Here is a 12,343-nt window from a genome sequence, read left to right as displayed (position 1 = left end):
TGCCGCACCACTGGAGCACGATTTCTGTTCTCATCCTGAAGCAAAGTTCTTAACCCGAGGTACTATTTCTGGGTTTGTGGAGTCTGTAACCTGAAGCGTATGTAACCCAAGGTACCACTGTAAAGCCAAATGTCTAGATTGTTTAAGGCAGCCAAGTGCAAAGAGTTACTGCTGTGGAGGGAAACTGCAGGTTTTGTTCAGTGAGTGTGATGTGCCTGTTTGAGCTCACCAGCATTTTAAAGCTTCTTGTTTTTTAAAAACACCTCATTTAAAAGAATCCTGCTTAAAATGCACCAAAATGTACTAGCATCTTGATTCTCATTCTGGAGGTTACACCAAAACACACCTATAATTCCAGGTGGTAAGCAAACTGGTCTGTATTCACTATTTGAGCTCCACCCCTCTGCCCCTTGAGTTCCACATGCAGCTCTGAATCTGGTTAGAGACACTGCCATGTTCTGACCAAGATCCCAGCGTCATCCACCCAGGAATATACAGAGGATTGTCCCTGTACTGGAATGTGGATATTCCTTGAAGGAATTAGTAAGAGATGAGGACAAGTGTCTTACTATGTCCCTTGAAGACCCAAGTCTGCTCTCCGTAAAATTTTCTGGGATACACAAGGCTTCAGCATTTGGCCATTGGCATGATCTACTTGGCTTCTGAAAACATAGACCCTTCCTTTATTTGTTCTGGTCCAAGCACTGGCAATGAAGACCTTCTCCCAGATGTTCCAGTACACCTGCCTGCTTCCACATCACGTAAAAATGTTTCTGCTTCTCTCTAGAAGGGAGGATGAGTAGAAGAGATTGCACCAACTGAGGCAGAAGCCATCCACCCATGCTCATAAGAACATAAGGCAAGCCTGCTGGATCTGGCCAATGGCCATCCTGTCTTCACAGTGGCCAAACCAGATGCCTTGGGAAGCCTCCGCCCACTTGCAATGCCTCTGGCAATGGAGGTAAAGTATATCTCTTCCTCTTCCCCTCTTCCCAGCAGCGGGCAAACAGTGACTCTTCTTTAAGCTACAGTACTCAACAACTTCAAATCACTAGAGTGCAAGGGTCATAAAACTTGCCAGAGAGAATTTTGCTGGAAACAGAATATCGAGTTTGGTATAAGATGATTAATGTATCAGTTCAGTTACGTAACCTTTGTTAGCCAGAGCCACTGCGAATGTAACTTGAGAAAAAGATACTGTGTTTGGAAGAAATAGTGTGTTAAATGTACTTTGTCAAATCAGAGGCCTAATTGCTTTCCTAGATCAACACAGTTGCACTTGAAGGGAAACTTTACTCATGGAAACACTGAAGGCCAATAGTTTGAATTTTCAGAGTTTGCACAGGGCTTTGAGGGGGGTTTCTACATCAACATATCCAGAAATGCCTTTGCTTGCTCCTCACAATATAGACAGCAAGACTTATGGGAGAGCTGCAAAGAATAAACACGCAGAGTTTTTATTTTTCAACTGGTAATCCATTGCCCCTGTATTAGCATCGTATCTTAAAATACTGCACATCTAAATTTACACAGAGGGAGGAGCACTGCCGCTTTTTGCACGGTACAAAAAGCATTTCACAATTCTTATTTCATGTCACTGAAGCAACCTTGCAAAGCAGGTTCAACTGAAGGGGTGTGAGCATTGCCCAAGGCTATCTGAAACCCTTCCAAAGGCCAAGAAAAGACCTGGAACTAGACCTTCTCCAAAGCTGAAGAAATCTATCCGCTGCAACACACTCAACCATAATGTGCCCCAATCCCCCTATTGCTTCATGGAGCGATGAATATTACGACAAGTCTTCTTCATTCAAACTAGACTAACACAGACAACAAAATGATTTGGACTCCTTGGCAGGTTTTGAATAAACACCCACAAACTTATTTGTTAAATATATGATAGATAAGGCAATGATATGTACAATTTTACAATCTGCAGTGAATTATATGTGCAAAGAAACCAGAGAGAGGAGCTGAGGGAAGTCCGGGGGGGGGGGATAAAAAGGGGGGGAATGTAAATGGGTATATTGATTGATAATCTGGTTGTGTGTGTGTGTGTGTGTGTGTGTGTGTGTGTGTGTGTGTGTCGTGTATGGGGTCACAAAGAATCAGACACATATTGGAAGACACAGGATCTACCCACTCTGGAAGAATGGCAGATGAAGGTGATAGACTATATGGGACTGGCTGAAATGACCGGCAGAATCCGAGACCAAGGGAAAGAGACGGCGGAAGAAGATTGGAAGAAATTCAAAATTTATCTTAAGAAATATTGTAAAATTAATGAGTGCTAAAATGTTGAGGTTATAGAAAAAAGGGGATTACAGCTGCAAAAGATCAAGTAAAAGAGAAGAACAAGGGAAAATTAGATAAATTTAAGGGGGAGGATTTGCTGAAATAAATTTGGAAATAGGGATGCAGAAAGGGGAGGTACGGTGAAGTCGGTGAAGTAGGGTTTAAGAAAAAATGATTTGAAATTATACATGTTTGTTTATGTGTTTGTTTGTTTGTACTGTGTATTGTATTGTATTGTATTGTATGTGTTATTATAAATGTTGAAAAACCAATAAAAATTTCATTAAAAAAAACAATCAGACACAACTAAACAACTATACACACACACACACACACACACACACACACACGACTAACGCATGTGTTGGCAGGAGGGCGGGGCGGGGGGAGCTCATTTTCTCTGTGGGCAATGTGTATTAAGTGGCCAGGCCAGGATTAATAATGATTGTCCCAACTCAGTTCTAATCTTGCAAAGGAAGTATTGACCCTGAATGGCAAATACACACAGCTAGCTCATTGGGGCCCCAATGAGTCCTGCAGGAAAATCATCCAAATACACAGCACTACTGCATACAAATTTTCCTTGTTGTTGTTGTTGTTGTTGTTGTTGTTGTTGTTGTTGTTGTTGAGTGGGAGTTACTTATCGCTATTTATTCAGTTTATAGCCTGCATTGTTTGCGTACCTAAATAGTAGATTATGGGCTTGCTCAGCTAATTTCATGGCAGTTGAGGGAGCCCATAGGGGTAAAATCAAGCAGCTGATAAGGTCTGCAGCCCTTGTCACCAACAAAACACCACCTGTAGTTTTTCACAATGGACCCTGGGCAGATGATTGTAGGGGAGCATGCTGGTTTCATCAGACCACTCAAGGATTTCATTCAGTTGAAATTTCACCGAGATCATGAAGCGAGCGCAGCACAAATCTAACATATCAGCTTCAAGGGTTCATTATGGGCCGAGGCTAAAGGCAACAGAAAAACAGATCCTATTTTAAATTAACAACACAAGCTGCCCATTAGAAACCTATTCTGGCATCACCTCCCAAATTATCTTGGTCTTCTGTGCTTTCTTGTCCAGATCCGTGCATATCTAGCAGGATTTTGTATGCCAACATGACCCGAGTAATACCCAGAGATACATGAAAGTTAAATTCAGAGTATCACTCTGAAGACCCATGTGTATTCATTTAGGTTGTAGGCTAATGTCATCTGAGCTTATGCTGGCAGTGCTAAAGGCTTCCTTTGTATCACATCAGCAGCAATGCCCTTTTATAGAACCATCTGCCAACCCCTTTGCCTTCCAAATGACAAAATCCCCCTTGCCCTTCACAGAAAGAAGAAGAAAAAACCTTCTGTAAGTTGTATAATTAACTCATATCAAGAGATGCATGTGATTGGCTGGGAGGTTTCCAAATTTCTGCCAAAATTAAAAACAGTTAATGTCTACTTCTCTTGGGTTTTTTCACCAACCTGCTGGTGTTGCCGGACTACAACTCCCATCACCCCTAAACACTGGCCATTCCAGCTGAAGCTGAAGGGAACTGAACATTCAGAAGGTGCCAGGCTATGGTACCCATTCTCTCTTTCCTCAAATAAAAGCTTCCAGTTGCTTGTGTGATCACACAGAAAGGACCTTGCTTTAGCAGCTCTGTAAAATCAAACTTCCATGTACATTATCAATATTGCAAGATGGTTCTGTACCTAAAACAAAGGGTAGTTAACTTTTTTTGAAAGTGGGTGGAGTAGGATCTGAGAACTTCAGGCAGCCTTGACCAACCTTCAGGAACCCACAAGCCACTTGGGTGTGACTACCAAACACTCTCTTGCCTTAACATAGCCCCCCACCATGAACATCAGCTGAGGTTATGACCCTTCCCCCAGTTGATGTGGGCTACTTGATGAGAGTCCCATGGACTGCAAGAAGATCAAACCGATCCATTCTGAAGGAAATCAGCCCGGAGTGCTCACTGGAAGGACAGATCCTGAATTTGAGGCTCCAATACTTTGGCCACCTCATGAGAAGAGAAGACTCCCTGGAAAAGACCCTGATGTTGGGAAAGATGGAGGGCACAAGAAGGGGATGACAGAGGACGAGATGGTTGGATAGTGTTATAGAAGCGACCAACATGAATTTGACAAAACTCCAGGAGGCAAAATAAAAAAATTCCTTCCAGTAGCACCTTAAAGACCAACTAAGTTAGTTCTTGGTATGAGCTTTCGTGTGCATGCACGAAGAAGTGTGGTATCTGAAGAAGAAGTATGGTATCTGAAGAAGTGTGCATGCACACGAAAGCTCATACCAAGAACTAACTTAGTTGGTCTTTAAGGTGCTACTGGAAGGAATTTTTTTATTTTGACTATGGCAGACCAACACGGCTACCTATCCAGGAGGCAGTGGAAGACAGGAGTGCCTGGAGTGCTCTGGTCCATGGGGTCACGAAGAGTCGGACACAACTAAACAACAATGTGATGACTGGGGACAGGGCAATTTGCATCCTCATTAGGGTGCTGGGTTCTGCCCCTCACTGCTGGGTCAATTTTTCCCCGGCCCCGCCACCGAAATTGGTGGGGCATTGGAGGTCAGAAAAAATTGCTCATGGGGCCAGACCAGGCTCCCAAACTAGGGTTAGCCACCTGCAACCTACAGGAACAATTTGCAAGTGACTTGCATTGATACAAGCGGGATGAATTTCACGGGGTTTGCTCTAGTGAGATGGCATCTTCTTGATTTGCTTCTTCCCACTAGTATTGTAAATCAAGATAGATCAGCAGGTTATGCCAGCGTTGCCTGGGATTTATGTTTTCTCCACAGGGAGGGCAAAGTGTAGCAAAAGCCCTCGCCAGTGAAGCTCACATTCACACACTACTTTCAGTTAAGCTCAAGTCGCCAGGAACATATGCACAACAGCAAAGCGGGTCATGTCAAAACTCGCAAATCTTTGTCAGAACAAGAATTTTGCCTGGTTGGCAACAGCCCTATATCAGACTTAGTCCTGATCTAATCAGTGTCTGCAGCTCCCATAGCACTTTAATTTACCATTTACAGCATGTAAACAAAAGTCAGCGGGCTTTAGGACCCGGAAGAGGCACTGACTTCACCCCAGCAGGACAAAGGCTTTTTATGCTTTTCAGCTGCTTGTTACAGAACTAGAGATCAGCCTCAAATACTCTCTCTTTTTTTTAAAGCAGCTTTCCCCTCCCCCCATAAAAGAAAACTCTCCTTTAGTGCAAGATACTCATAAGCTTAGCACAGCCACAAAACTGCAACCCTGCATGCATTTAGGCTGTTTAAATCCACAAAGTCAATGGGATTTAAAACAATTCACTCTGCACAGCATTTCAATCTGTCCAAGAGAATAATTGATTCTTCTAAGGGTGCCCCACTATTACAGTTGGGACAGAATTATAAATATATTGTCTCAAGAATCATCATCAGCTTCACTTTTTAAGCCTTTTAATGCTTTTTTAAATCCAGGACCAGGATTCATTCCACCTCAAAAAAGTGCAAAGAGCATTTGTGAGTGTAGTCATAGAATTTTTTAATACTTTACATTAAAAAAAACCACCTGCATACACAGCTTATATAATTTTAATGTAAACTACACAGGTCTTCTCTTTTTAACCAGGTTGATTTAGTAGTGTGTGTTTAAGAGTCTTTAGTACCACTGTAAAAAAAAAAAATTGTAAAGGGGAAGGGTAAACTAAATGTGTTCTCTGAAACAGAAGTACAGATTATTTTCACAGAGGCCTACAAGTCGCCCTGTGAAAATAAGCGTACTGCTATTTTAAATGAGCCCAAAAGAGTGCAGTTAGTACTATAATAAAAAAAAACTTTTAAAAAGACAAGTAAATGTCACAAGACATTGTTCCTACTTGTTTTTTCAAGGCAACAAAAAGAAAGTTACAGTGGTTTTACTTTTTTGTAAGTTAGTAACACAGAAAACAAAGTTGGCACAATCGAGCCAAAATTAAACATTTTCAAGCCCCCTCTTGATCACCAACTGGTGAAAGTGATTTAGGTGCTTAAATCATGACATCACCAGGGGTGTTTTCGAAGTGTTTTGCTAGAAAGTGCTTAGTTGAGTTGTGCTCAGAATGAGGTTTGAGGTTCCAAGAGGGCGTTTTGCAATGCTACAGTGTTCAGATGTAAGATCAGCAAGTACATAAAGTGTTCAAAATTAAAATTAAAGGAAACAAAAACATCCTGGTTTGTGCAAAGTAGTCTCTTTTTTCTTTTTTTGCAAAGGAAGATAATTTATTTAAATAAACCACAGAGAAGCATTTGCTGACTCAAAAAGTAAGGGGAGGGGATGGGAAGCAAGAGGGAGGGCTTATGAAAATTGTCCACCCATGTCCCTCTTCCCCTGCTCCACCCCCAAGCTCATTCCACTGCCCTCTCCAGACCTCCAAACTCCTTTCTTAAAAAACCATCACAAGAACAAACACTGAGGGAACAGAAGCAGGCGAGAGAATAGGCCACAATTTCCCCAAACTGAAATATAACAAGTCTCCAGAGAGAGACTGCGGGCCCAGTCCAGTGTTAAATAAGTCACACTCTTTCAGTATTCCGGTTTAAACGAGAGAATATTTTATATTTACACACAGCAGAGATCCCTCCCCTCGGAAAACCACCACCCTCCTCCCCTTTTCAAAGCCTCAAGGAAAATACGAATTCACAGCAGGAGATTTGGGCAGGGGAGAGAGAACAAATCTGTCCAGCACAATGTCTCTTTGTAGAGTTACTATCCGTTCAGTCCTGGGTGGGGAGACACCTCAATAGTCTTACTATAGCCTCCATCACAATGGCTCGAGAAATGGATTCCCATATTTGGCTTGGCGATGGGTTTGCAGTCCTCCCCAGCAAGGAAAGAAAGGAAGGAAGGAGCCCGGTACATTCAAGTCTCACAGTAGCCCTTTTGGAAGGCGGGGAGAGTCGTTGCCTCTCAGTGTCAGCAAACAGGGCGATGCCTTGGCGAGGGGTCCGCCCTCTGCGATGATGATCAAGGCCTCCCCGTGTCTCGTGGGGGGTTCACACATGCTCCCGCGCCCCCTTCTAGAAGCATGCATTCCGACGGCACCCACCCATCTCTCCCCCCGGGTTTGTCCTGCGCGCGGCTCTCGGCTTTCCAGCGCGCCCCTCCAGAAAACTGCCCCTTCTTTGCGCCTTTTTGCGCGCGCCATTATAGCACCTTGCAGCAATTGATGCAGCCGTTCTGGGTGCCGTAGCGCTTCTGCAAGGCGGCTCGCGTGGCCGTCTCGAAAACCTCCCGCACGCCTTCCTTGGTCTTGGCGGAGCACTCGAGGTAATCGTAGGCTTGGATGCGGATGGCCATGGCGCGGCCGTCGTCGGTGCGCACCGGCTCCTGCTTCATGCGCGCCAGCTCGTTGCGCACGTGCTCGTCGTTGCGCAGGTCCTTCTTGTTAGCCACCAGGATGATGGGCACGTTGGGGCAGAAGTGCTTCACCTCGGGCACCCACTTCTCCGGGATGTTCTCCAGGGAGTCGGGGCTGTCAACCGAGAAGCACATGAGGATAACGTCCGTGTCCGGGTAGGAGAGTGGGCGCAAGCGGTCGTAGTCTTCCTGGCCGGCCGTGTCCCACAGCGCCAGCTCCACCTGCTTGCCGTCCACCTCGATGTCGGCCACGTAGTTCTCGAAGACGGTGGGCACGTACACCTCGGGGAACTCGTCCTTGCTGAAGACGATCAGCAGGCACGTCTTGCCGCACGCGCCGTCGCCCACCACCACCAGCTTCTTGCGGATCGCCGCCATGGCTAGCTGCGCCAAGCCCGCGCGGTTATACTGCTCCAGCAGGGAAACCGCGGCGACCCCTTCCCCGCGATCGGCAGCAGCCGTCTGCTCGCGCCTTCCGCAGGGCACCGTCGCGAACCGACGCCGGGAGACAGACCGACGGGGCCGTGAGAGTCTCGCCTGCGGGCTCCGGCCTTGCCGCGGGAACCGCCCACTTCGTCACGTCCAGGCGGGGCAGGTCTATCAGCGGCTCTCCTCGATCGGCTCCTTCTTCCGACGCGCCGTCGAGCTGCTCTTTTCCGCTCCAAATCTGGACCGGCGGCCCTTTTCGTCGCCGCCTGTTGCCCGACGGCTCCGGAGAAAGGGATCAGTGGAGGCAGGCAACCCCCCGCAGGAAGGAATCCGACGCAGCTTTGCTTTGCCGAGCCTCCGGGCCGCGATCTGTTCTGCAACAACGACGCGCGCCTCGCCCTCTGCGCCTCCCAACGAGCGACTGCTCCCGTCGACTTTATTCCATGGCGCCGCGGCAACTCGGGCTGTGGTATTTAAAGGCGCCGGCTACTTTCTTAATATAGCTGGCCAATGACGACGGAGAGGGTGAGGTCATCCTTTCCCGGGAAGCCCGCGATTGGCGGCGGGGACTGCAGGCGCTTGGGCGGGGCCAAGTGCCGAGTGACTGACAGCCAACAATGGGAAGAGGGCGGAGCCCTTTCTGCTCCGGAGTGAGGCGCTGAGATTTGCAAGGAGGGGTTTTTGCAGGATGGGGAGGGATCCGGCAGAGCTAGAAGCGGAGACGGCTTCCACCTTTGTGTTTCTAACCCCCCCCCCATCCCATAGGAAGCGCCCCCAGTTCCGACGAGCTCTCCGCAGGGCTGGAGAGTTTTCTTCCAACTTTTCTCCACGGTAAAGACATTTTTGCCCCTCTGAAACGGCTAGCTTTTAAACTGCTAAATGAAACTGCTAGCATTTCAACTGCTAGCAATGAAACTTTAGCATTTGCAAAGCTAAAGTAGGGTACGGTGTGGTTTCAAATCGGATGGGGGAGGTTTAGATTCTGACATTGCAGTGGGTTGGGGTCGCTTCCAATCCTATTATTCTTTGCTTGAGAGGTGCGCAGCAGCTGTCGCTCCATCATTCAGAAAAAAGGGTCGTGAAATGTTGCTCGGTTCTCCATAAGCTGTTTTCCAAACACCTCTCGCTCTCGCTGTGTGTGTGTGTGTGTGTGTGTGTGTGTGTGTGTATTTGTACACAAGCTGCAACTGGTCACTTGTTGCCAGGCACAGCACCGCCGAAGTCAAGGAGGTGGCCCTGAAACTGCCCAGTGGAAGGGAATGAAACTGCTGTGGCATAAATGGTGCGTTGGCAGCTGGGATTTATTGAGCCGTTTGACGGGTTGGTGAGTCGCTCATAGGTTCTGCTCCCTGCCCAACACACAACTTCATCATCATCTTGTCCTGTCATTTTCTTTTGTTCTGCAAGTGTCAGAGCTGGTGGCAAGGGGGTGGGAGAGAAGCAACATTTCCAGAAAAGCGATTGTGTCCCAATAAGAACCTAAACCTACAAGAGCAACAAAAATATCCCTCCCACTATAGGATTAAGTCCATCGATTTGCAGCCCATGTGGCTTTATTTAGAACACGGAATTGCAACGAAACACCCCCCCCCCCATTTTTCTGCCTGCATGAGCAGCAAAACCTGGGGCAGGGGCACACACCCCTGTCACCAGATATCATCACTGCAAACCACAGAGCAGAATTAACCATGAAAGATGTGACAAAATGAAACTCAGCTGTTTTGCTTATTCTTTCCAGAGAGGTCAGCTGAGGAAAGGAGTTTCCAATTTTTATTTTTTACAGTGCCAGAAAAGAATATGTTTCTTGAAGAATGACTAAGCCTTCAAACAAACAATCTGAAAACCCCCACCCCCACTTTTTTTACAGTTGGCAGGCATTACTTTTTATTTATTTATTTAGCAGGAAATTAATATTTAGTTAGTTAGTTGGGTTTTTTATGCTGCCTTATACTCGTAGATCTCAGGGCAGTTCTACTAAACAATTGGTGAAAGTGTGTGATTCAGTGTTTGTTTGTTTTTGTTGTGTGTGTATGTTGTCTCCATAAGCTTTCAAGCAGCTTACAGGTTTGCAAATCGCAACAATCCCTAACTGAAACATAAAGCCACAGTGTGTTAAAAGTTATTTATCTCATATAATACACTAAGCATAAATAAAAATTAATTTTAAAAATCAAAAGATACTGTCCAAAGCTCCATAGAAACGGATCAGTTGTCCATCTCTTTCTAATGGAGCTCATTTACTAGCCTAAAGGGCATCACTGTAAAGTTTCTTGTCCTCAAATGTGTTCTGACATCACAAAGGGGGTGGGATTTTCTCCCAGGTATATCTGCTGTTCAGGAGAGGGGGGGCGGGGGAGACCTCTAGATGTTGCTGGATTGACTCCCAATACATTTCCGACCACAATTCAAAATGTTGGTGCTGACCTTTAAAGCCCTAAACAGCCTCGGTCCAGTATACCTGAAGGAGCGTCTCCACCCCCATCGTTCTGCCCGGACGCTGAGGTCCACGCAGAGGGCCTTCTGGTGGTTCCCTCATTGCAAGAAGTGAGGTAACAGGGAACCAGACAGAGGACCTTCTCAGTAGTGGCACCCGCCCTGTAGAATGCCCTCCCTTCAGATGTGAAGGAAATAAGCAGCTATCTTATCTTTAAAAGACATCTGAAGGCAGCCCTGCTTAGGGAAGTTTTTAATAGTTAATGCTGTACTGTTTTTAACACTTGATTGGAAGTGGCTGGGGAAACTCAGCCAGATGGGTGGGGTATAAATAATTAATAATAATAATAATAATAATTATTATTATTATTATTATTATTATTATTATTATTATTATTACTACTACTACTACTACTACTACTACAAAGCAATAAAGGGCCTGGCTCCTGCCTTTAGCTGCACTCTCACCAGCAACTGCAACTCAGGTGAAGCCTTCCCTTCCACTTTCTCTTTGCAGCAAAAAAATATAAACGGTCCCTTGCTGAATTTCTACGTGTCAGTCTGCAGATAAAGACACAGGGGTGTGGCAGGTTGGGGGGGGGATCAGAAAACCTTCCTGTAAAGATTCTTCCATTGCTAAGAAATCAACCAGCTGATCTGCAGAATGTTTACTGTACAGATATTATTATTAAGACCATCGCAGATCATGCCTCATTTTCAAGGATAATTTTGCCTGCTTATGGGAAACCACGAATCGTAGCTCAGTTGGGACAGCATGATGAGACTCTTAATCTCACATTGGGCAGAAGATTCCTGCATTCCAGATGATCCTTGGGATTCCTTGCAAATCTGGAATTCCAGAAGTATACAAGAGGAGTTAAAACTGTTGATTTTTGTTGGAGTTTACTGCCATCTTGTGGTCTTATGATTTTATATACAGTATATATTGGAAACCGCCCAGAGTGGCTGGGGCAACCCAGTCCGATAAGCTGGGTACAAGTATGATGATGGTGATGATAATGTCTGGTCTGATGTGAGAAATTACAGGAACATTGGAAGCTGCCTTATAATTGAACCAGACCATTGGTCCATCTAACTCAGTTTTGTCTACACCAGCAGGCATGCGGGTGGCGCTTTGGTTTAAACCACTGAGCCTCTTGGGCTTGCCGATCAGAAGGTCACTGGTTCGAATCCCTGCAATGGGGTGAGCTCCCATTGCTCTGTCCCAGCTCCTGCCAACCCAGCAGTTCAAAAGCCTATCAGCTTGAGTAGATAAATAGGTACCGCTGTGGTGGGAAGGGAAATGGCATTTCCATGCGCTCTGGGTCTCGTCACCAGTGCTTTTTTTCTAAAAAAAAAATATATATATTTAGGGGTACTCTCATTTTCCTACTCATCTTGAAATACTGCCCCTCAATGATGCCAAACTTAGAGTCACAAAATGTTTAGGGGTATGCGTACCCCTGCGGCCCCCCTGAAAAAAAGCACTGGAAGAATGGTAATAAAATGAATAAATACACAAGGGGTGATTTCTGGTTTTCCACTGTTCAGCAATATAGGACGAAAGAGGCAGAGAGGTAGATTAGCTAGCTAATGCTCAGTAGGTGCAGGAACAACGGAAGCTTGAATATAAAGGAATAAATTTCATTTTATATATTTGTAAAAAGCTGAACGTGGATTAAAAGCCATATAAGCAAACTTGGTAGTGTCAGTTGAGAGTAGTGTCAGTTGAGTGCTGGTGGTTGCTAGGTTGCGGAGGTCCTTGTGACACGCCCTTCATTGTGACACCTCCCTCTG

The 12,343-nt window shown here is 45.7% G+C and overlaps 1 protein-coding gene across 1 annotated transcript; it reads right to left on the bottom strand.

Annotated features, from left to right (window-relative positions):
- Nucleotides 1-5,813: 5,813 nt before the first annotated feature.
- RHOB (ras homolog family member B) lies at nt 5,814-10,332 on the bottom strand. The gene has a single exon (XM_083495774.1). It carries the CDS (start codon nt 8,060-8,062, stop codon nt 7,472-7,474), a length of 591 nt encoding a protein of 196 aa, XP_083351900.1. The 5' UTR covers nt 8,063-10,332; the 3' UTR covers nt 5,814-7,471.
- Nucleotides 10,333-12,343: the final 2,011 nt, after the last annotated feature.

This window comes from Podarcis liolepis (genome assembly GCF_965112155.1).
Source record: "Podarcis liolepis genome assembly, chromosome: 3".
Taxonomy (NCBI): Eukaryota; Metazoa; Chordata; class Lepidosauria; order Squamata; family Lacertidae; genus Podarcis; species Podarcis liolepis.
Note: the sequence above shows the minus strand (reverse complement) of the source record. Positions and strands in the feature narration are given on the sequence as shown.